Source organism: Vombatus ursinus, unplaced genomic scaffold (genome assembly GCF_900497805.2).
Source record: "Vombatus ursinus unplaced genomic scaffold, bare-nosed wombat genome assembly UNPS02014787.1, whole genome shotgun sequence".
Classification (NCBI taxonomy): domain Eukaryota; kingdom Metazoa; phylum Chordata; class Mammalia; order Diprotodontia; family Vombatidae; genus Vombatus; species Vombatus ursinus.
This window is the reverse complement of record NW_020954565.1, coordinates 4,656,971-4,683,053: the sequence shown is the minus strand read 5'-3', so window position 1 is coordinate 4,683,053 and position 26,083 is coordinate 4,656,971. Positions and strand designations below refer to the sequence as shown.

The 26,083-nt window shown below is 40.5% G+C and overlaps 1 protein-coding gene across 1 annotated transcript in view; it reads left to right on the top strand.

Moving 5' to 3' along the window:
* EXTL2 (exostosin like glycosyltransferase 2) overlaps window positions 1-8,590 on the top strand; it is a 76,457-nt gene extending 67,867 nt beyond the window's left edge. The window contains exons 5-6 of the mRNA XM_027868246.1: window positions 4,584-4,650; window positions 8,308-8,590. Coding sequence (XP_027724047.1) covers window positions 4,584-4,616 — 33 coding nt within the window. The 3' untranslated portion in view covers window positions 4,617-4,650; window positions 8,308-8,590. The remainder of the gene's footprint in view (window positions 1-4,583; window positions 4,651-8,307) is intronic.
* Window positions 8,591-26,083: the final 17,493 nt, after the last annotated feature.

The following is a 26,083-nucleotide window of genomic DNA, read 5'->3' as shown; positions in this document are numbered from 1 at the left end:
AGAAAAACGTTGGTAAGAAATTGTAGTAGAAAGAGAAGAAGAATAGTTGATCTCTGGAGACAAAGGACTGAGGTGTCAATAGGGATTCACACTAAAAAGTATTTCCTAGAATGATGGCCTCCAAACATTTTTGATCAGGCACTCATAAAAAATCTTTGAGCACTCATCGCTAGTATATGCATATTATTTACAAATTATATCCTTCCTTCCTTCCTTCCTTCCTTCCTTTCTTCTTTCCTTCCTTCCATCTTTTCTTCCTTCTTTACTTCCCTCCCTCCTCTCTCTCTTCTCCCTCCTCTACCTCCGTCCACATAGGGAATCATAAACCTTACCTGCAGATACTCTGCCCAAAGGAATATAAATTTTGATGACTGAAACCTTGTAAGATAGCTTGGGATTTACCCACTGCATTTCTTTATTAAGGACCATGCCTAAATCTAAATCACTCTGGCTCTCTTTAATTGGTCAACAATAGGTCCCAGCCCAAGCCTCACTTGGTCATTGTTTGGGTTCTGATGGCTTAGAGTGAGTGTAAATAGCAATTGTTTCAGTTTTGACCAGAAACCCTGAGGTCTTCCCCTCCTAGATTGATATATATATATATATTTTTTTTTTTGTCTAGGAAAAAGAGGCCATTCTTTGCCTCATTTCCTACCTAGCCTTAATCACTGATTGAGTGTTGCCTCAGACAAACTGAGACCTGGAAAAGACCTTAGTTTAAAAAGGCCAAGGTCTCCCACTGTATCTGGGGCATCTCCAGTCATCCTGATCTATATCTTGCCACCGGATCCAGATGGTTCCAGAGTAATGAGTGAGGCTGGTGACTTTGTACAGGCCTCCCTCATTTAAATCCAATTGCAAGTCAAGACATCACCTTCCTGATGTCCTCTTCAAGAATGAAGGACAAATGGGGCAGCTAGGTGGCTCAGTGGATAGAGCTCCAGCCTTGGAGTGAGGAGGGCCTGAGTTCAAATCTGGCCTCAGACACTTGACACTTGCTAGTTGTGTGACCCTGAGGAAGTCACTTAACCCCAATCGCCTCACCAAAACGCCAGAAAAAAAAGGATGAAGGACAAATAACAAACAAATTATATATGCATATTACTATACTAATAATCATGTATGGTATATAATGTGCTGACTTTCAGTGACAAAAGGAGTTTCCTTATCTGGGCATTCTTTATGCCAAAAAAAAATTTATAGGTCCACTCTCTATCATTTGGCTCTTTCCTGGACAAACTTTGAGAATGAGTCATCGAGTTCTTTATATCCACTGGACTTATTTCCTTACCAACAATGCCTTCATTATGCTCTGCAATCTAACTTTTCTGACAACTCTATTAAAACAGCTATCTTGGTAATCCCCCATGACCTCCTAATTCCCGAATCTAAGGCCTGTTTCTCAGTCCTCTTTCTTCATCTTTTCTAGAGCCAAACTTCTCTTTCTTCAGTGTTTCTTTACAAATGGTCTCCAACTTGCCAACAACCCAACATAATTGTCTCTTACATACATAAGGTCACCCTGCCTTAGGTCTCATCTTATCAATAGCTGTGGGTGCTCCCTTATTCCTCCTTTTACTATTTCCAACAATGATTTCCATTTTCTTTCCTCACTACTTTGATTTGTTTCCCTGGTGGATGGCTAATAGGATGTAATGCCTTTGAGGTCAGGGACTGTTTCACATTAGTCTTTGTAACCTCAGTGCTTGGCAGAGTACCTGACACATAGCAGGCATTTAATAAATGCTCGTTGAATTAACCTGAATCAGAATCACAGAATTTGAGAGTTGGTAGGGACCTTGTGACTATCTTGTCCAACCCATGTATGAAAGAGAGCCCCATTATAACATACCTGTTGAGATTTCGTGTAAAGACTTCTAAAGAGGAGGAAAGACCTCCTGTTAAGGCAGCCCATTCCACTTTTAGGCAGTTCTAAATGTTAGTAGGTTTTCCTGACATCAAGCTTAAATTTGCCTTTTTGCAATTCCAACCTACTGTTCCTACTTCTGCCCTCTGATGGGGTATACAAAATAAGTCTAATCCTTTATTGATAGGACAGTTTTTTAAATACTTGAAGATACCTATCATTTCTCTCCTGTGGTCTTTTCTTGAAGCCAGAAATGCCCATTTCTTCCCTTATCCTGCATGGTCCTAATCTGCAGAGCCAATGGTTTCATGAAGTAGTAAATCATATCATTAGCATGAGGACCCAGCTGTTCTCCAACCTCAAGAAACAGGTCTACTGTGGCAGTTAGATGGCAGTGGATAGAGCTGTGACCTTGGATTCAGGAGGACCTGAGTTCAAATACAGCCTCAGACACTTGACACTTACTAGCTGTGTGACCCTGGGCAGGTCACTTAACCCCGATTGCCTCACCAAAAAGAAAAAAATATATACATATATATAGTGTTGGGGGCAGTTAGGATGTACAGAGGATAGAGCACTGGCCCTGGAGTCAGGAGGACCTGAGTTCAAATCTGGCCTCAGACCAAACACTTTACACGTACTAGCTATGTGACCCTGGGCAAGTCATTTAACCCTAATTGCCTAAAAACAAACAAACAAAAAAAAAAACAAAAAGGAACAGGGCTACTCCTCTCAAAGCTGGCCACATATCACTGAATGGGTTGGCACGTTTTGTTTCACAGGGCTGAAACCTGAGCAAGTGCAATGGCTGGCTGAGGAATTCTCTCTGTGTATATAACAAAACATGGCCATATTTCTGTAACAGAGGTCACATTGGGCCATGCTAAGATACCTTCCCTCTTACCTGCAGTGCCCATTTCTTCTCTGGGCCAAGTCTCCCCCATTCCTGCCTTCTTCTTTTTGACCCCATTCTTAGATTCTCAGGTGCAAAGACAGATATCAGAAATTGGTTTGGTATAAACATGCCCATAAGTCAGAGCTCTAAGCCTATTTCATTAGAGTATCCAGCTTCACAATAGCTTTGAGAGAATATGGAGGACTCAAGATTGTCAATCTGTCAGTCCTAGGATTTTCCATGTGGAAGTGGTAGCCTAGGGGTGGGGAACCGACAGCCTTGAGGCTACACGTGGCCCTCTAGGTCTTCAAGTAGGCCTTTGGACTGAATCTAAACTTCGTGAAACAAATCCCCTTAATAAAAGGATTTGTTCTGTAAAATTTGGACTCAGTCAAAAGGCCGCAACCCAAGGGCCTAGAAGGCCGCATGTGGCCTCGAGGCTGCAGGTTCCTCAGCCCTACCCTAAACGTTCCACCCTCCTAACTTCTAGCCAATGCGGGCAGAGGTTAGTATGGAGGTAGATGGTCTAACTGTGTACTCCTAGCCAGAGACCTGCATACGCTATGAGATCAAAAAATCTGCAGACATAGAGCCGGAGAAAGAGAAATACTGAAGAAGACAGGAGAGATAGCTTTGTTGGACTGAAGATAATTTGCTCTCTTCTAATAAGAGTGTATTCTCTTTATTTGTGAAGCCTGTCCCACTTCTCCCAAAACCTAAGTGTGGCTATAAACATGAATAGGGATAGATATATGACTTTATGAAGGGAAAAGTTCTATGTGTTGAACGAAATGAGGTTTAATAAAGAACCAGGGCCATTCATGTCTGAAGCTCTGGAAAGTGCCCAAAAATCCCTTTCAGAATCCCCACAGGTGGCTCTATCATCACTTCAACCCCTTTAATTAAAGCTTCTTCTTTTCAAATGCCAGCCTTCAGGATAAATAAAAAATGAGTTCTTAGTTTCACTGCTTTTGTTCAATCATAAAATCTTTCCGTATGAAAATGCAATTCTAGGTTCCAAAGAACTGACTTCGAAACCAGCTTTCAAAAGGTAACATATTGTTAAGTTTAGGCCTACTCTGGGCCCAAAGGTGGTATGTTATAGTGTACAGAGGAAGTCAGAAAGATCAGAATTCAAATCTAATCTTAGATACTCCCTAGCTGTGTGACCCTGCCTAAGTCACTTAACTTCTGAGTCAACGTTTCTTTATCTTTAAAAATGGAGCAGTAATAAGACCCCCATCACAGTGTTGTTCTAGGAATTGAATGAGATACTGTACTGCAGGTAAATTACTTTTTAAAACAAAAACTATCCAAAAATTAGTTATAATTAATATGTTTTTATTTTAAGTCATAGGGTCCTAGAAAATAGGAACCATTTCTCTAATTTTCCTTGTAAAGTGCTACACACAGATTGACATTATCATGGCTGGTGTTTCTCCTCAAATCTACTGCGTGGTAGCTGAAGTATTAGAGTTGGAGTCAGGAAGAGTGGAGTTCAAATCCTACCCCTTGACACTTACAAGCTGTGTGACCATGGGCAAATCATTTAACTTCTGTGCAAAACGATGGGGTTAGATTAGATTAGGGCTTCTTAACCTGTTTTTGTTGTTGGTGGTGGTGGTGGTGGTATTGAGTTTTTGTTATTGTTTTGGTTTTTTTTGCATTGTACATCACTTTGGCAGTCTGGTGAAACCTGTAGACCCTGTCTCAGATTAATATTTTTAAATACATAACATAAAATACAGAAGATTACAAGGGAGATCATTTATATTGAAATATAGTCCTCAAAAAAATTTTTTTAATGTTCATGAATCTTAGGTTAAGAACTCTGGAGAAGATAGATCACTCTGAATCATTGATTTCATGAGCCTGCTGCTGGATGAGGGTAAGGAAGAGTCTTGAAACTGACTTGAGATAACAATTACTATCTTCAAGCATTTCATATGGTTATTGTATCATAGGACTGAGAGCTGAAAGAGACTTTAGAGATTAACTGATCTTCTAGATGGGGATTTTCTAATTGGTTTTCTAGATGGGAAAACTCAGGCTCAGAGAAGTTAAGCAGTTTACCCCAGGTAACACAGGAAGCAAATATCAGAAGTGAGAGTCTAACCCAGGTCCTTTGACTCCAAGATTTGCCTCTTCCTGGAAGAAGAATTAGGTTTGTTCTATGGTCCCAGAAGGAAGAAATGCCTCAGTATGTGAGATTGCTTTCGTCTCAGACCCCTGCCCCAGTGGAAGCTCAACCAGCTCAGAACTAGGCCACAATTCCCTTCAGCTCTCCATAGAAATGTATGGATGGTAGCCTAGCGCATGTGGTCCAAACTATGCACACCTATGTTCAGTTCCCAACAAGCCATGGAGACCAAAAGGCCCCCATGAGGGAATGCCACCTCCCAGATGTTCAAAAGATACAACACACCTACCCAGGATCCAGAGCCAGTCAGGGCTGCCCTGGCCCAAGTTTCAGAAATATAAAAATTCACATCACCAGGATTTCAAGGCTAAGGTGCTGGCTGCGGAATAGGATAGCACTCTAGGAAAGTGAACTTTAGTATGAGCCACTGAAGGGATTGGGCTCTAGGAAACTAAAACATTTGTCTGATTAGGTCACCCCTCTGCTCACCAAGCTCCAGAGGTTTCCGGGCAGCTTGAAGACAAAATATGAACTCCTCTGTTGGGCATTTAAAGCTCCATAATCTGGCCTCTTCCTACCTTTCCAGTCTTTTTTTACACTTTGTTCCGCCCTGCCCCCCCCCCCAACTCCATGATTGAGCTACACTGGTCTGCTTGTAGTTTTTCTCACACAACACTTCATCTTCCAACTCTAAGTCTATGCACTGTCTGTCACCCATGCCTAAGACTGTCGTCGCCCATGCCTAAAATGCTCTGCCTTCTGGCTTCCCTGGCCTTCTTCAAGAAATCTCATCTTCCATAGAAAGCCTTTTCTCAGTCCCACCCCTTCACTCCCCCCGCTGCTAATGCCTTCCTTCTGAGATTACCTTCCTTTTTTTTTTTTGTTTTTTGTTTTTTGTTTTTTGTTTTTTGTCATTTTCCAGTTGTATCCAACTCTTTGTGACCCCATTTAGGGTTTTCTTGGCAAAGGTACTGGAGTAATTTGCCATTTTCTTTTCCAAATCATTTTACAGATGAGGAAACCAAGGCAAACAGGGCTAAGTGACTTGCCCAGGGTCACACAGTAATAAGTACCTGAGGCCACATTTGAACTCAGGAAGATGTGTCTTCCTAACTGCAGGCTGGGAGCTTTATGCACTATGGCGCCACCTAGCTTCCCTGTTCATAACTTGTATGTACATGCACCGTTGGAATGAGCCCTGTAAGAGCAGAACCAGGGTAGTGCTTTTGCATTTCTTTCTCCTCCCAGTACTTAGTTCAATGCCTAGCCCATAGTAAGTGCTTAATAAATGTTTATTAACTTAGGAAATTTCATTTTGCAACAACCCATTCTCAGTCAGGGCAGCTTGGTGGCCCCAGTGGAAAAGCATGAGGCTTGGAAATCAGGAAGACTCATGGCCATCAGTTCAAATCCAACCTCAGACTAGCTGTGTGACCTTGGGCAGTCACTTGACCCTGTTTGCCTCAGTTTCTCATCTGTAAAATGAGCTGGAGAAGGAAATGGCAAACCACTCCAATACCTTTGCCAAGAAAGCCCCAAATGGGGTCATGAAAAGTCAGACATAAGTAACACAACTGAACAACAACATTTTCAATCTCTAGGTTCAGAGCTGCAAGCCCTGAAATGAGGGAGTTTAGTGCAGCTGCTGCCTGTGAGGATATAGTGAGGGACGAGAGACTGCAAATACAAGAAAAGCATGCTCCTCCTACAACAGCACAGGGCAATGTCAGCTGTCAAGTAATGAGTCAAATGAAAGCACCAATACATAGGTGCAATTAGGGGAGAAGAAGCTGCAAAAATTGTCCAGTTGGAAAGAACCTTGATTAAGGGGTGAATCCTTCTGCTTCAAATAAATAGTCCATAAAACACAATCCTAAAGGAGGCTTGAAACTGATGATTTGACCCAGATGCTTAGCTCAGCATTGAGGAGCCAGTTATTTTTGTAGGGCACAGTAGACTTCTCAAGAGGAACAACTGTGGGTCATACAAGCCAGGGACCTCTTTGCTTAGAGAATTCGGTAACTTCTGGGTTGTATATGCCAGTGTTGTTTCTTTAGCAAGTGTTTATTCAGATTTGGGCCCTGGGAACGATGTCTCAACTCTGTATTTGATAGGGGCTTGGGGGTCAGGCCCCTTTGTACCTCCCTGTGAATAGTCAGAGAGAACCAGGATGTTGGCAAAACCAGAAATGTTACTTGGTCATATTAGGAGGGGATTGACCACAGCTCAAGATTGGCCTCAAACTAATTTGGCATGTTTATTGCTTGAGACGGCAGTTCTGAGGTTTCCCCTGTTTCAGTTTCAGAAAACCTTAACACTCACAAATTCTCAATTCAGTTCATGTCAATTCAACAATCATTTATTAAATGTGAGTCGTTTTCAGAGAACCAAGTTAGACACTGGGAAATCTATAGTCCAAGACTCATGGAATTAACAATCCAGCTGGTTCTTAGAGCTAATGAATTGTAAAAATAACAACCACCTTTATCCCTTAATGACTGTGATTTCGGGATAATCTCAAGCTTTGACTCATGGTTCTTACATCACTATTCAAGGGTTTTATAATTTGGGGGTTCCTTGATAACTCAATTGATGATTGATCAGGTTTTCACAAGTAAAATATGATACATACTAGAATATGCAAATTAACTATTCTGTGGCTTAAATAGGCAGAGCCACTGTCTTGACTCAGTACGTTCAATATGCTTGCAGAAAGATCGGACAGCTCAACCATGTCAACAACCCAGCTAGCTGTGTGATCTGGGGTTTACTGTTAACTGATTGATACTTTTGGTAATAATAGGAATAATGATTACGATCATAATCAGTGCTTGAAATATTTAGTTGTTTTCAGTTGTGCCCAAATCTTCCTGATCCCATATGGGGTTTTCTTGGCAAAGATACTGGAGTAGTTTCTCATTTCCTTCTCCAGCTTATTTTACAGATGAGGAAATTGAGTCAAACAGGGTTAAATGACTTTCCCAGGGTAACACAGCTAATAAATGTCTGAAGCTGGATTTGAACTCAGGTCTTCATAGTCAATACACGTTTATTAAACTCCTACTATGTGCCAGGCACTGTGCAATTTAGAGCTGGAAGGGACTTTTTGGCCATCAAGTCCAGCTCCCTCATTTTACATCTTAGGGAACTGAAGGATGGAGAGTTAAGTGACCTACCCAAGGCCACACAGCTAGTAAGTGTCTGAGTCAAGATTTGAACCTAATACTTTCTGACTCCAAGTCCAGTGACCTAGCACTATGGTCATTATATTACAGCAATGGAATTCACTGAAAGAAGTTGAAGAATCTCCATTAGCAATAGACTGGATAAGGAGAGGAGAGAATAGAATAGACTAGAAAGCTTAATCTCTATACCATTCATAGGATATAATATGGTTCTTCCTAGGAGCAGAGAAGCCCCACGAAGCAGAGAGGGACCCAGAAAACTTCTGCTTCCTTCAATGACTGTGACTGAAGGAAGATCATATTCACCAACTTTTGCTTTTTTTACATCATAACTCAGGGTAGTAGCATTATCATTTGAGCGTTCCTCCTTAGCCTGTTTGATAATTGGGCCAGGCTTTTATAAAACAAGTATTGTGGGTATCAGATTATGCAAATTTACTCATTTGTATTTTAGATTAATGCTAAAAAGTAATATAGCCCTTTTTTCAACTAGGAATTTAATAAATGGATCACAAATCTAGAGGTGTGAGATTAAATTATTGGCTAGGAAATGGTTCTAATCTGTGCTTCCTTCCCCTAAAATCTTTGCTGGCATTGTAGTGAAAAACTAATGGACAAAAATCAGCAGGCAGCTTTAAAATTTTTCAAGTACTGTAGGAGCCAGAGAAGACAAGAAAATAAAAATTATTTTGTGGTTAACTATTCAATACTGGGTAAAGTGAAAAATGAAATAAAACTATAAACATATAATTGATAATCCACTGCTAAATTACTAAACTGGAACTGACGGCTGACTTGTTCCTGTTCCCACTGGAAAGAGTTTCTGGGTGAAGAAGGATAAAGAAAGTGTGGGAGACATTTTGTTAGAGGGGTGGGGTCTATCCCCATGATTACATTGGTACAGAGAATTCCTGCAGGAGGAAATTCCCTCTACCAATGCAGATCTGTATGTTCTGTGTACCTTATAGTTTTAGAGAGTAGGCTGGGGCAATGAGAGGTTGTGACTTATCCAGGATGACATAGACTGTATGAATCAGAGGCAGGACTTTACGCCTCTCAGGCCATCTCTCTATGGTCCCATAGCACTCAGGCCAGTGCTTTCTTGTTCTATAATAATATCGAGACAAGGTGAATACACACTAGAATTTGTTGAGTCATCCAATCATCATTGGACTTAGCTTCAAGGTGAAAATGTACAGAGACCCCATACATGAGGATCTTTTGACCAAATTGCCTCTATGCCCAGGGCTACATTTCAGTCCTTCACCACTTAATGGATCTGTAATCTAATCAGTGTGGTTCTTTCCATTGGTACAGACACCTGTACTGCCTCATCTTGTCTATTTCTGATCTGTATCTTGCCACACATATTCCACAGAGGAACTCCCCACGCTTCTGGAGGCTGTCTTCTGGGGCTTTTAGTATTCTTTAGGGGCTAGGGTAGCACTTGGACTGTCTATTTATTATTGCTCACCTTCAATGCTCAGACAGTGCCCCTTCTTCAATTCAATTCAATAAACATTTATTAATCTCCTATTACATGCCAGGCATTGTACTAAGCACTAGGGACACAAATAAGAAAAAGCATGATGATATATTTATAATATTTCTTTCATAAATCATCACTGGTAATATGCTGTTCCCTGCATTCCCTCTGTTGTCCTTTAGGACAGCAATTTTGTTTCTTTGATCATGGTATTCTATGATTATTAATTCCATGGTTACATTATGTGTGCTGGTTACATTAAACATTATATATATGTTTTATATACATATTATATATGTTACATTATACATTTTATATGTATGTATATGGTTACCTTATATGTACATTATATGGACTAACTCAATAAGTGGTCTATCCAACTACGTTTCATAGTTGGTCAATATGTAGTCTTCATTTCTCTCTCTGTCTTTTTAATGTTCATTATTGGATCCATGTCTTTTGAGTGACTGTAATATCTAGGGGAAAAGAAATCATTGGTCCTAAACATTCTGGATCAGATATTTTCACAATTTTCCCAACTAACTCATTTGGCAAAGATGATGCTAAATTGAAAACTTGATGTTAAGTTGAAAACTTTCGAAGATTTTCCTCTCCACTAGAAATCAACTTTGCATGATGACATCTTCTGTGAAATTTGTTTCCAAGAAAATGAATTCATCTCCAAATATCTGTGATGATGAACTCACTGTTCTATGTACTTCATAATTAGCAATGATTTCTCATAATTCATCTGAACATTTTATCATATTTGAGAATTAATCTGTTTCATATATTATAGTTCTTCCTGCACAAAAATAAAACAACTGTCAAAAGTTCAACTGCAGCTCATTTGGAAGACAGGGAAGGGAAGGGAGTGTTTCAAAAGGACATATGTGGTATATTGTACGATATATAAGGCTTGAATATATAACGGTATATATGGTGGCTTGAATATGTCACATCCTTGCCTTCTGAGCCCTTGCTTCCCGTTCTCATCATTCATTCTGCACTTGGGCAGGACATTCCAGTTAAAGAATGACATTCCCATTTCCTTTGAATTCCCATCAAAGTGACCAGTGCCTGTGGGAATAGAAGGTAGATGAGCAATTTGGTATAGTAATGAGAGCCAAGAGACTTAAATCCATCACTGTTGTAATGTGTTATAAGGACCTCAGTTTCCTTATTTGTAAAATGAGGATTATAGTACTTACACTAAGAGATGTCTTTGAGTGTGAGGATCTGGATTAAAACCTCATCTCTCTGCTTACTACTTGGGTGACATGGGTCGTCACTTTACTTGGTCTCAATTTCCTTGTCCTTAAAATAAAGAGGAAGGAAACAAGAATTGAATAAACATCTACTATGTGCTGGGCACTGTACCAAGTACTTGACAAATACATCTCCTTTCATCTCACAACAACCCTGAGGAGTAGGTGCTATTATTATTATTCCTACTTTACAGTTGAGGAAACTGAGGCAGATCAAGGTTAAGTGATTTCCCAAGGTCAGATAGCTAGTAAGTTTCTGAGGTTAAACTCAGGTCTTCTTGAATCTGGGCCCAACATGCTATCCATCCACTGTACCACCTAGCTGCTCTAAGAGTTTGGATTAAACAGCTTCTAAGCTCCCTTCTAGCTCTCCATCTATTTTCCTATGAATAGGATTGCCAGGATCCTCTCTGCTCACATTCCTTTATATCTTGATCTTGCATCTGATCTCACCTTGGCTATTAGCCTCAACATTCTGAATTCCTCTTGAGTACTTTCCCTTCACCCTCAGCCTTCACCTGCAACCTGACCTCTGCCAGACTATCCCTCTGGGGATTCTCCCTGATTACTTTCCTTCTACTTTTGTTTCCTTTGCCCAAACAGCCTTATCTAAAATACTTTGTTTATCCTAAGTACTGACTTCGGCTAACTTCACCTCAACTTCTAAGTCTGCCTTCCCCTTGGCCCTAAAAAAGAACCAGCTTTTTTGCCAGCCAAATCCACCGTGCCCTACCCATCTGGAGTGGGGGTGGGATGGGGTGAGGCTATCCCTCAGACCAGATGAGCTAATGACATTTTTTATTTTCCCAATTAACTGTTTCCTTTTGTTTTAACTACATTGGTTTTATTTATGTAAAAGCTTTTTAAAAACTTCCTATGATCAAAATTGTTTATCTTCAGAAGATAAATTTTATGTTCTATCTTCTTTAACGCTAATCTTCTCTATTCCTTATTTGACTATGAATTCTTAACCATAGATATCCATAGACCTGAAAGGCAATTTCTTCCTCAATCCTTTAAATTGCTCATGTTGTGACTTTGTGTACCTAAATCATATATATCCATTTGGAGTTTATCTTCGTATATGGTGTGAGTTGGTCTAAACCTAAGTTTCTGCCAGATTGCTTTACAGTTTTCCTAGCAGTTTTTGTCAAATAGCAAGCCCTGTTGCTTGAGTTTGTTAAATATTAGGCTATAAGTTCATTTATAAAGTTATAATGTTTCTATCTAATTCAGACTGGGGCAGACCATGGAGAAAGATGAGAAGCCCTTGACCTTGCTTTCTCCATATCTTATACTGGTTCAGCTACCACTCTGGGCCTTTAGAAGGTTCTTAGCTCTGCCTTCTGTAGACAGGGCTTGACTAAAAGCAGGTACTGGGTATCTGGACATTGATCAAATAAACACAGCTCTTGGCAAGTTCTCCTGAGAGCCCAATCAGACACTGAACACACAGGTTTCTGGACCCCAACTTGATTCCCTGTCAAACAGTTTCTCAGCTATTCTTCCCAGCAGTTCTGAACCTCAGCTCTAAACTTCATTACCCTGGGTTGACCTTTGAAGAAACACTTTGGCTTTAAATTAGACCAAGCCCTTGGGAGTGGCCTGAGCTCTGGTCCTTCATGTTCGAGCAAATGCCAGTAAAAACCTAGAGAAAGCATGGCATCAAATTTCAAAAGTACCAGGAGATAAGAAGCATTTTTTACTTACCTGCTATTAATTTACTTTGGTGTGGCCTTTAAAAAGAAAGAAAGAAAGAATTATTTTCATTTTATTGAAATTAACATAGGAGAAATTCCTTTTTTCTTTTAAAGGCAGGTAGGTGGTACAGTGGATAGAGGAATGGACCTGAGTTCATATCAGCTTCAGATACTTACTAGCTCAACAACCCTGGACAAATCACTTAACCTCTGCCTCAGTTTCCTCTCCTGTAAAATAGGGATAATAATAGTGCCTACCTCCCAGGGTTATTGTGAAAATCAAATGAGATAATATTTGTAAAAAGTGCTTAACCCATAGTAGGCACTATATAAATGCTTATTCTCTTCCCCCTTTCTCACGTAAAAGCCTATGGATGCTGAGCAAAAATCCCTTCTACTTCCAGCCCTCTTAAAAAGGTTAGGTAAGAACAATGAATATGACTTTGTGTTTCCATGACATATGCGCAGGAATGAATAGAGTTCAATTTTTACTAAGCTCACCTGAAATTCCACCAGGTTGCATATAGTAGCTATGTTGATGAAGTGCTGGCCATAAATCTTCTGGCTCCAGATTCTACTGATTTTAATAACTAATCCTCAATTCTTTCTTGAGAAAATTTTCCCATCAGGTTTTTTCACTAAGCATTAGCTTTAGGCTCAAAACAGTATTTCTGGCTTTTTCAGTTGTTTTACCAACTGTTGTCTCATAGACATATGTCGAAGACAAAATGCCACACAACAGTGACATCCAACTGTAGTATTGATGGCAATGTTCGATGAAAAATCACAAACTAGTCTGCAACTGCTGAGCCACAAAGACACAATTAATTTTGTCCCAAGTAAACCAATAAGGGAAAAGAAGGGTGGGAATAAAATTCTTGGAATTGGGGGGGGGTGTTTAGACTGGAGAAGACTTAAAGGATGCCACTAGCTGTCTTCCAAGTATTGGAAGGACTGTCAGTCAACAAACATTTATTAAGCACCTGATATGTCTCAGGCATTATGCTAAGTGCCAGATAGAAGAGGGATTCAGCTTGTCCTGCTCGGATCAGAAGACAAAATCTGGAGCAACTCTGTCTTGATGTTAGGATAAGCTTACTAACAATTAGAGCTAAACAAATGTGGAATGGGCTGCCTCAAGAAATATTGGGTTCTTCCTGGTACGTGGAAGACTGCTGTTTGGGTGTATTGTGGCGACCATTCCTTCTCAGGTATGGATTGAACTAAATGGCCCCTCAAGTCCCTTGCAGCTCTGTGATTCTGTGATTCTTGGTGAAGCAGGTAAGTTAAAACATAGCACAGGTATAGATGCAGTATGAGCAGAGACTGTCAAGTGACCTGGTCTTGTTTGTGTAAGAGATAAATGTATGCCACATTCTTTGCATTTTTTAAAGACCCCTGGCCTTGTTAGATCAACTAAAGTTGTCTCCAGAACTTTAACTATGGTAGGGTTACTGAAGTTTTGCCCCAGGGCACCAAAATTTAGAAGGTGCCAAGAGCACTTGTATTCCTTCATCAGGTAGAAATAATAAACTTAGTACCTGGTTAGTAAGAATAATAAGCCTCGGTAGCAACCCTAGGTAAGCTTTTCCTTAGCCCAGCCTCTTTCCTCTGCCTCAGCCTCTCTAGCAATAGCTTCAGGGTCTCCAAAGATCTCAGTCTCTGTCAGTCAAATAGAAAGAATTTATTAATCCCCAACTACATATAAGGCAGCTAGATGGATAGAGTCCTGGAGTCAAGAGTACCTGAGTTCAAATCTGGCCTCAGACTCTTACTAGCTATGTGAACCTGGGCAAGTTACTTAACCCTGTTTGCCTCAATTTTCTCATCTATAAAATGAGTTGGAGAAGGAAATGGCAAATCACTCCAGTATCTTTGCCAAGAAAACTCCAAAAGGGGCCATGAAGAATTGGATTTGACTAAACAACAATAACAATATATTAGGCACTGTGATAAATGTTGATACAAAGAAAGGCAAAAAAACAAGGAGCATATATTATATGAGGGAGATAACATGTACCTAACTAAATATATGCAAAATATATGCAGAATAGATTGAAGGTAATCTCATAAGGGAAGGCAGTAGCAGTGGGGGTTGGGAGATGCCAGGATAGGCCCTCTTCAGAAGATGGAATCTGAGCTAAGTCTTGAAGGAAGCCAAGGAAAGTAAGAAGTGGAGGTGAGGAGGAAGGAATAAAGGAGATGAAGAGAGAGATCTTTCAGACATAAGGCATAAATAATTAAAAGATGTGGAGATGAGGGTTGGATTGGTATGTGTGAATAGTTCAGGGAAAAAATGATAAGCATTTCTACTACAGTGGTAGCCTTGTGAGTAGAGAGAAGGGGACATATTTGAGAAATTTTGTGAAGGTAGAAAGAACAGTATTAGGTAATGGATTGGATACGTGGGTCAAGTGAGAGAAGAATTGAAGATGATAGTGAGGTTATAAGCCTGGAGACTGGAAGGATGATGGTGTCATGGATAGTTTGAAAAAGGTGAATGTTTTGGTGTTCTGGTTTGGATATGATGAGTTTGAGAAGGATGTCTGTGTGAATTACAGTTTGAGATGTCCAAAATTCTGTGTGTGATGTAGGACTGTAGCCCAGGAGAGAGACCAGGGCTGTGTCTAAGGTCTTATTCCCCATGGAACCTTGTGACCTGAAATCTAACTTTTCTCTATGCAATCTCCTTCAAACATAACAGAATCTGTCTTTGCCCCAAGAATTACTAGTTTTAACTCCACTTGTCCTATATGTTACTTTAAGAGTAGCCACTGGAAAGTAGGATAGCAAGGTGCATTTTTACTAAATTCCCAATTCCTTTGTATTTTTCAATTAAAAAAAATTTTATGAGGATTGACCTGGGACCAAATGATAACTTAGAGTTGAGTTCCCCAAATACTTAAGAGCCCTTTGTTAGACATACAACAGATGTTTCTGATATAATTCTTATGCACAAAGAGTTTGAAATATAATCGAGGAGGCAAGATAACAATAACAGAATCATAGTTTTAGAGCCAAAAAGAACTATAATGACCATCAAATCCAACCTACCCTGCCCCATCCCCAGCAATTTGCAGATAGAAAACTGTTGCCAGAGAGGTTGTGTAACTTGCCCGGGGTCACACAGAACAAGTAAGACAGGATTCAAACCCATGTTTTCCCAATTCCAAGTCCAATGTCCTATTGTGTTGCCTCAGTCAAACTGAGACCTGTTAAAGACCTTAGCTTGAAAAAGCTAAGGTTTCCTACTGCATCCTGGGCTATCTATATCTGGCCACTGGACCCAGATGGCTCCAAAGGAGAAAGTGAGGCTAGTAGCTTTGCATAGCCCTCCCTCACTCAAATCCAATTCACTTGCATGTCATGGTATCACTTCCCTGATGTCATGGTTCTCTTCAAGAGCACAACAACAATAGCAAACCATATTGCCTTTCAACAACAACAGCTAACATTTATATAGCACTTTAAGTTTTTTGAAGCACTTTGAATATATTATCTCATTTAGTCTACACAACAACCTGATAAGTAGGTGCTATTGTTCTCCCTATTTTGTGGAAGAGGAAACTAAGTCTGAGAGACATTAAGTGACTTGTCTAGGATCATACGACAAATAAATGCCTGGGACGGAATTTGAACTTAGGTCTCACAGTCATCATTTCCAGCAATCTCTACTCTGCCACCTAGCTGACTGTTATACGCATATAAAGCAGTTAGATTATAATGCAAACCGGTACATGATCCTGAGCCCTTAGGGGAACCTAAGGGGAAAGTAATTTCAGATGAGGAACAAAGCATGAACCAATATACTGAAGCTAAGAATAATAATCGCTCATATAACTATGAGGGCAGCTCGGTGTTACAGTGGATAGGTCACTGTGAATAGAGTGCTGGACCTGAAATCAAGAAGACCTGAGTTCAGATCCAACCTTATACACTTACTAGCTGTGTGAGCCTGGCAAGTCACTCTACCTCTGCCCACCTCAGTTTCTTCAACTGAGGAAATGGGGATAATAATAGCCCCTACCTCACAATGTTGTTGTGAGGATCAAATGAGATGATATTTGTAAAGCAGTTAACACAGTGGCTGACATACAGTAGTCACTTAATAAATGCTTATTCCCTTTCCTTGTAGAACTAGAACTGGAAGACAACTTTAAGCCCACCAAGTCCAACTCCCCTGATTTACAGATGAGGAAAATAAAGTCCCTTCCAGCTCTGAGAGGCTGTTTCTGTGTCTTCTGTCATCTTCAGCGTCATGTGGGGCCTGTGGCTGGGTATTAGTCACAATGAGAGAGTATTCAGTGGCATAAGAGGCCAGAAGACAATGCCTTCCTGTCATAGCCAAGTCATCTTGGTGCTGATTGAGAGAATCAGGCAATGTAGAGAACTCCTTAAGGATAAAGACGCTTCTGTTTAAGGATTGGTTTGATGGCAGTACAATTTTTGTTCCCAGACCTATAGGTAGTGGGATTCTTAGTGTGGAAATTCCCTTCACTAGTGAAAATCAATAACTTCTCTATAAATTCCAGTCTCAGAAACTTGAGTTTTCCGTGGTCACACAGATACTGTATGTCAGTGGCAGGATTTGAACACAGGTCCTACTGGATCTAAAATCAGTCCAGTCTTTTAGCCAATGTACCACTGTTGTTGGTGTTCAGTCACTCAATCATGTGCAATACTTTATGACCCCATGGAATTCTGTCCATGGGGTTTTCTTGGCAAAGATTCTGGAATGGTTTGCCGTTTCCTTCTCCAATGGCAAATGGAGGTTAAGTGACTTTCCCAAGGTCACACAGCTAGGAAGTTTCTGAGGCTGGGTTTGAACTCGGATCTTCCTGACTCCAAGCCCAGAAGTCTAACTCCTGTACCACCTAGCTGCCCTACTGTACCATCCTACCTCTATAGTCACTCACATTTCTATAGTGCTTTAAGGTTATAAAGTGGGATTTATGTCTGCTTCTAGTTTGGCTTCACTGAAATAATTTAAGATAGATGTGATTTAGATCTATAGGGGACATTACACAGGCTCTTTCAGAAACCTATTCTTCTTCTGAATTTACACACATATACCTGGACTTGTGATTTCAGTAGTGTGGACAAGAGTTACTGGATTGGAAAAAATTCTTTTACCAGTGAAAAATCAGCAACTTCTCTATAACTTATAGTCTCAGAGAGTTATTTGGGCGCTGAAAGATGCCCAAAATCTTGGGCTTGGTCTACATGACTTGTCCAAGGTCACCTATGTCAGAGGCAAGTTTGATCTTTAGTATTTCTCATTCCAAACCCCTCCCTCTATCCACAACATCAGCTGCCACATACTAAACTGTTACCCTGGGCTTATGTTAAAAAGCGATGATTGCAATTTTGACAAGTAGTACAGTAGTTTACTTTTATTACCCACATGAGAAATTAAGTTTCAGTATGTCAGTGTTCACCAATCAAAATGTAGCAGAGTTCTGCTAATTAGAGAAGAAACTGTGTCAAAACCCAGAAATGATTCCAACGGTAATTAATATCTGCCATAGAGTTGGCTCAGTTTGGTTAGAATAAGCTGTTAATGAGAATCAGGAAATTGTATTATTTACAATCTAAGGAAAGCACAGGGCATTTAGAGGATGTCTGTTTTAGCAAAAGCTATTGTCTGTATAGTGTTCTTTAGTTGATCAAATACACTTAACTTTAAGAGGAGTGAAAAGAGAAGCTATGCTCAAAAAAAAAAAAAGGAGTCGAAACACAATAGAAAGAGTATTGGCTTAGGAGTCAGGCAGTTCAAATCCCAGCTCTTAATGAATGACTAACCATGTGTCCTTGGGCAAATCACTCAATCCTTTTAAGTCTCAGTTTCCTAATATGAAAAATAGGGATAGTTACAACTGCAGAACCCAGTTCACAGAAAGGGGCTGTTGTAGGGCCCAAATGAAATTATGAATGTAAAATATGTTACAAACTTTAAAGCATACTTTAAATGTCAGATGTTAATATTTAATGTGATCTTTGTAGTACCTCTTCAAGGTAGGCAGAGTATTGTTGTTCTAGCAACCTCTTCAGTCAGAAGTTTCCTTCAATCCTGGAATTCACACTTTAGAAGTGCCCTCCACAAGTACGCTGTGGTCCCTCCTTCTGTTTGGATGGCTCCTCTCGGAACCTCTGTTTATCAAAGAGTGCCTAGGCCAACCATCTCTTCATTTCTTTTTTTTTTCTTTTTTTGGCTAGGCAATGGGGTTAAGTGACTTGCCCAGGGTCACGCAGCTAGTAAGTGCTATGTGTCTGAGGCTGGATTTGAACTCAGGTCCTCCTGAATCCAGGGCCGGTGTCCTATCCACTGCACCACCTAGCTTCCCCCCATCTCTTCATTTCTCAACAGGCTACAGCCCAGACTTTCCCATCATGCTCCTACATTGAATCCTTTTATATGTTGTTCTTCTTCCATTAGAATGGAAGCTCCTTGAGGGGCAGAGACTTTTTTCTTTTTTATTGGTTTTGTATTCCTAATACTTAGCACAGTGCTTAACACATAGTAAGTGCTTAGTAAATGCTTATTGACTGACTTACAGACTCCTTTTTTAATGAATTCAAAGTCTGAGACTCAAGTCAACAAGTGCCTACTATGTGCCAGTCAGGTGCAAAGCCTGGGAATACAAATACAAGCAAAAAAGACAATCCTTGCCCTCAGGGAATTTACAATCTAATTGAGAAGACAATGAATAAAATGAAACTGAAGCTTAAGAGTAAGGAGGAGAAGGGGGTTGAGATGCTGAGTGGGGGCATAGTAGAGAAAGTTTGAATAATCAGGAGTACAGAAAAGGAATGAAGACATCACTGGTCTGGGCATCCTCTTTAAAACAGAGGCTCAGGGAAGAACCAGCCAATCAGACTCAGAGATGGTGAATACTTCCAGTGTGAGGGTGGAATGAACTCCTAGGGTGAACAGATTTTTCCAGCAAAATAGACAAAGTCCCATGGATATGAACCAATAGTCCAACTTGTAGAGGTTTTAAGTGACTTACCCAAGTGTCACCAAGTGGTGACACATTTCACATGTAGTCTCTTTCTACTCTCCCACATGGCTTATCTTTCCTAATTATGAAGTAACAATGTCTTTAATGCTCTCTTTTTCTTGCCTGTAACCATGCAATGTTTCTATGTTGCTCTAGTTGTTTAGAAATCCCCCATGTTTAAATTGTGACATGGCACTGACTTCCTACTCTTAAGACTGATCCTGATTATCAATCAATTGAATTCAAAAAACTTTTACTAAAGAACCTACTATGTGCAAGACAGGGTGCTAAGCTCAGGATGTTTGACTTTATAACATTCACCTTACTGAATATTTGACAAGAGAGCCAGCATGCCTATGTTGCAGCTGGTGGTCTCCTCTGACACCCAGAGCCTTTTCACTACTTGTACTGTTATTTCTTCCCCACTTGCAAGTCATAATTCACACCTCAGCAATGAAGGGAAAAATATTTTAGTTGTTTTTCATCAAGAAGTAGAATTCAAAAGACAGTTCTTTTCATCACAATCTTAGAGATTTTAAAAGAAGTTTCCAACTGTGTTTTTGATCAAGCTTTGGAAGACCTGTGCTCTCTGCTGTCATGCCCTGTGAAGCAGTGATGTCTCAGAATAATGGATTGATAGGAAGACTTTTCAGTTGTATGTCTTATTGAAGGAATGATGTCTCTGACAGGTCTCTGATGAGCAGAGATTTCCTAGGGAGGTATGTGGCACTAGGGAATATAAAGGGTTTAATATAACTGTCAGAACAGATGGGAAGTGCATAGGTACATGCTAATACTATATTTAGACTCTGCCAAATGAACCCTTTGCTTAGAATGCTCACTCAACCTTGCCTGGGAAAGGAAAAAGAGGATATCTGGCTAGATTCCATATTATTCATAAAAGGACCGTAACAGATTTTAAAGCACCTAAAAAGCCCCCAAGATTAAATATGAAAGCCTTTCCAGTGTTTTTATACCTTATGCTCTCCCCCACCCCCACCTATTCCTACTCCTCACATCCTCGGAAATCTAGTGGCACTGGTCCACTGGCTGTTTTTCAAACATGACACTTCATTTTTCATTTCAGGGCATCTTCACTGCCTGACCCACATGCCAGGAATGCTCTCTTCATTTCTGCCTCCTGGCTTCCTTTAAGTCTCAGCTTACGTCTCATTTACATGAAACCTTTTCCATTCATCCAGAATCTTAGTGCCTTCCCTCTGATATTATCTCCAATTTATTCTGTCTGTATCTTATTTGTACATAGTTGTTTGTGTTTTCTCTCTCCCATTAGACTGTGAACTTCATGAGAACAGAGACTGTCTTTTGTCTTTCTTTGCAGCCTCAGTGTTTAGCATAGTGCCTGACATATAATAGGCACTTAACAATGCTTATTAACTTGACAAGCCTCCCTTATACCCAAATAATAAATATCTGGGTACCTTGTATGTGACATTTCATATCAGATGCACTGATTAATATATTTTCACCTCAAATTATTAATTCAATCTAATTTTTTCTTCCATTCTTCTAAAATTTCATGTAATTGACATATTGCAATTGGTGAAAGGAATATATAGAAGACCCACTCCAAGTTTTCATTCTCTAAAGATTTAGTGCAATGTTTTTTAAAATAAATAATTGGTGCTTTTTCACCCTTATCTACTTGCTAATGGTGTCTGAATTCCACACACCTCTTGTTCACTGAATCTAAAAAACAAAATAAAACGTAGCCATGGGTCTTACAAAATGTCCTTATTCTGAGATTTTGATTAAATTCAACTAATATTTATAAAGCACCTACTATGTGCAAAGCACCATATTAGATGCTGTGCACACAAAGACAAATGGGAGTTGGAGTTGTTGAAGTAGTCCTAAAGGGGGTTTTACACAGCAGCTAGGTGGTGCCATAGTGCCCAGGCCTGGAATTAGGACAACTCATCTTCTGAGTTCAAATCCAGCCTCAGATACTTACTAGCTGTGTGACCCTGGGCAAGTCACTTAACACTGTTTGCCTCAGTTTCCTCACCTGTAAAATGAGCTGGAGAAGGAAATGGTAAACCACTCCAGTACCTTTGCCAAAAAAACCCCAAATGGGGTCACAAAGAGTCAGACATGACTGAACAACAACAAATGTAAATACAGCAGAGGTGTCAAACACATGACCCATGGGTCCCGTGTGGCCCAAATGTAACCTGAACCAGATTTAAAAGTAATTACAAAACATTTAACAAAATAAATAAAAATACAATAAAACATTGATAATCTTACATTTTAAAACTTAATAAATATGCCTTCTGCTAGGATCCCTATGTATAGATTAGTGGCCCTCATTTCTATTTGAGTTTGATCCCACTGTTGTACAGGCATGGGAAACAGCTATCCAATCAATAAGTATTTATTAAGCACTTTCTATGTAACTGTCATGGAGATGAGAGATGGAATACTAATTTCAGGAAACAACAAGGGCCATCTTAACTGGAAAATAGAAAAAAATGAAGTATCTGGAAACGTAGGCTAAATTCAGGTTATAGATAGCTTTAATCAACTATTTGAAGAGTTTGTTTTTAATGGTTATCCTATTATCCAAGAGATGAAAATTCTTGAGTAGCATCATTTGGTCAAATGTGTGCTTTAAGAAGGTTATTTTGATAGTCATATGGTAGATGGATTGGAGAGGGGAGAAACCAGAAGCAGGAAAGCCATTCTGGAGGCTTACATAGTAGTCCAGATGAGAGGTGAAAAGAGCTTGAATGAGGATAGTGGCTGTGTGAGGAGAGAACGGGATAGACAGAGAGATGTTGAGGTATAGGAGTAACAGGACTTGTCAACTGGTTGTATGTTTAGTTTTAGTGTGAGGCAATGTTTAAAGGAGACTGAAATTATGATCCTGGGTGACAGTAAGGTTGGTAGTGTCTTCAATGGAAGCAGAGGAGTTCTAACTTTCATTTCTCATAGAAATGACTGCATTTAAGATCTTGCATTGGATGGATTGCTTTCAGTCCCTCAGAGAAAATTCTATATTCCTAAATAATAAGAGCCTACTGGGAAGTAGCCAGACAATTTCAAGGAGGGAAAGATTTATCAAGTGCTGTGTGTTAGTGGACAAAGTGCCAAACCCAAAGTCAGGAAGACTCCTCTTCACAGAGTTCAGATCTGGCCTCAGACATTTACTAGCTGTGTGACCCAGAGCAAGTCACTTAACTCTGTTTGCCTCAATTTCCTCATCTATAGAATGGATCTGGAGAAGGAAATGGCAAACCACTCCAGTATCTTTGCCAAGAAAACTCCAAATAGGGTCATGAAAGTCAGACTCAACTGAACAACAACAAAAATGCATCAGGCACTGTGCTAAGTTCTAGGGATACAAATAGAAGCAAAAAAGAAAGGCAGGCCCTAACTTCAAGGAGCTTACATTCTAACGAATGAAGACAACACATAGAAGCAGCTGAAAAGCAGGAGGAGGGAATAAAGTACTTAGAACAGTGGCATGGTTTTGAAGTCTAGAAGGTCAGAAACAGGCCTGGGGAGGGAATGAAGGCAGGCTGGTTTGAGCCCTTCCAAAAAATGGAGACTCCAGGAGAAATTCATCAATGGGAGGAGTATTGGAGGGAAGGGGTACCAGGTCTTGCAGAGAGATATTCCAGGGTGAGCAGGCCACAGGAGTGGTAAATTGTTTCACTATGAGGAGGCCCCAGGCACTGAGATAAGTTCAAGGATGAGACAGCAGTACCTGTATGGTTTTGAGATCCAGAAAGTCAGAAACAAAATCACAAGATGTTAAAGGTAGAAGGAACCTCAGGGATCATGTTGCCTATTCCCTTTCTTCTACCCATTAAGAAACTAAAGGTGGACAATTTGTTCAAGGTTTATGCAGTTAATTAGGTCAAGGCAACATAGCTATGTAGAATACCAATGAAGGCACAAAACATGTCCTTTCCAAATTTTGTATAATAGCTTGTATTCATGTCACTTTAAGGTTTTCATGACATTTTCTTCACATTGACCCTGTGAGTAGGTTGTGTATGTTTTATTATTACTATTTTGTTGTTGTTGTTGTTGTTGTTCAGTCATTTCAGTTGGGTCTGACTCTTTGTGACCCTATGTGAGGTTTTCTTGGCAAATATTCTCGAGTGGTTTGCTGTTTCCTTCTCCAGCTCATTTTATAGATGAGGAAACTGAGGCAAACAGAGTTAAGTGACTTGCCCGGGGTCACACAGCTAGCAAGTATCTGAGGTTGGATTTGAATCCAGGTCTTCCTGAATCTAGGCCCAGAACTCTATCCACTGCACCACCTAACTGTTCATTACTATTTTACAGATTAGGGAAATGAGATTTAAGGGATAGTCTAAGACCACATGGTTAGTAAAGGTTGGATCCAGATCTTCTGACGCCAAAAACAGAACTAATTTATGTATAACTCAGCCATTTCCCCTAGTGCTGAATCCAACACTATAGATGTAGGAGCCATCTAAAGTCTGTTGAGTGCAACTGAACTAGTAACAGAATTAACATAGCAATCTAGGTGTCCTAATTTCTGACCCATTGCTCTTTTCCCTATACCATGAAGCCTCTTCTCAGAATTGAGTATTACTTCCCCTTTCCTATGAAAGTTATACCCACAAGTTATGTTCTGTTACTAATGAATGATCCCTATTCCCAAAGACCCCCCACTGGGGGTAGAAGGCCCTTGTTTTCACCAGAGGCGGCAAGGCAACACCATAGAAAGAGCAATAAGTGTGGAGTCAGGAAGACTTGAGTTCAAATCCAGCCTCAGACTCTTCCTGTGTGATTCTGGGTAAATTGCTTACCCTTGTCTTCCTCAGTTTCCTCATCTATAAAAATGGAGATAATAAAAGCACCTACCTCTCAGCATTATTATGATGTCAAATGAGATAATATTTGCAAAGCATTTAGCACAATACCTGGAATATAGCAGGCACTTAATAAATGTTTGTTTCCTTCATTCCTAAGAGGCAACCTCCACTCCAATCCTAGTCAATGGAGGAGTAAAACAGGAAATATTGAAAAGAATGGTATCATTGACAGAGAATAAAAGGTCAGTGGCTATAATAATAAGGATCAAAGAAATTAGACACAAAATTACCTAAACTAATGGGAAAGAGGGACATAGAGGGATCAGTGTGAGGGACTGTCTGATGTTGACTGCTGCCAAGTGAGGATTGTGGCAAGATCGGGGTAAGATCTGGGTATTTTGGAAGTAACCGAGGCAGGGGCTGTGGTGGGCGGAGTTATGGTGAACTGAGATGGGCTGGATATGGAGAAGCCCTGAGGCAGTGGGCAGTGCTATGTGAGATAAGCTGGGGAAGGATCAGGATACAAGGAAGTAGCGGAGCACGTGCTCCTGAGGCAAGGGGCTGTGCCACGTGGGAGTGGGACAGCAGAGGATGAGTTCCCTTTGCTTAGTCCCCTCCCTATATGCAACGTCAACCCCAGACGCCTCCTTCCTGTGACCTTCCTGACTTCCTGGGTCATGTACCTTCCCTTTGTGTAGCACTGACCCCAGACGCCTCCTCCCGGTATCTGGGCCTGACTTCCTAGGTCACGTACTCTTTGTCTATGCACTAATCCCAGACGCCTCCTTCCTGTATCCGGTCCTAGCCTCCTGCGTCACTTCCTCTCCCTTGGTGCGCTAAACTCAGACAGCCCCTTCCGGTATCTGACCCTACAATCATTGACTAGTAGACGGGCTGAGGAGGAGGGGCTAAGTAGGTACTTAAGGAACGATCGCGGTCAGATCACGTGCTCTCTTTGCTCCTGCTCTGTTGCTCTGGCCTTCCTGCTTGGCCTTGCTGTGATGGCCTCTGAATAAAGCTCGGGTGTTGGCACCTCCTGGTAGGTTTGTCTCTGTGTGTGTATCCGGGTAGGCTCCGAAGACTGGTAAGTAGTATGACTCTGGCAGCCTGCTCCTTATAGGAGGAGAGTGTACGGCGCGGCCGGCACAAGGTCAGCACGGCCGGTACAGATCAGCAGAGCAAAGGGGGCTGGATGATCATCAGACAAGCATTGGCTGAGCACCTTCTATGGTGCTGAGGACTGTAGTAGGTGCTGAGGATACAAAATCTCTGCCCTCAAAGAGGTTACATTCTATCGAGTGAGATAATGGATATATGTATATGCAAATAATACACACAATCAGTGGGAAGTTCTTTTGGTGATGGTGGTAGTGGGAACACCAGCAACTGTTGGAATTAGAAGTAGGACCAAAATAACAACTCAGGAGAGATTAAGGATCAAGATATAGGATACAGGATAGAAAGATAAAGCATCTATTAAGGACTTCCTTTGTGCCTCCCACCATGGCAAGTGGTGAGGATATAAAAATCAGAAAACAAAGCAAAGATGTGGCAAAAATGAAGAGACTGTGGGCACAGAGAATAAAAGAGCAGACTATGAAAATGTCTGTATCTTTAGCTTAGTCAAAAGAACTTCACAATGGAATTCCATTAATAAAGTCCATAGAGGTGTGATAATGCGACTAGTAGATTTTAATTTTTTCCCCTTTGTTGCTTGCAAAATA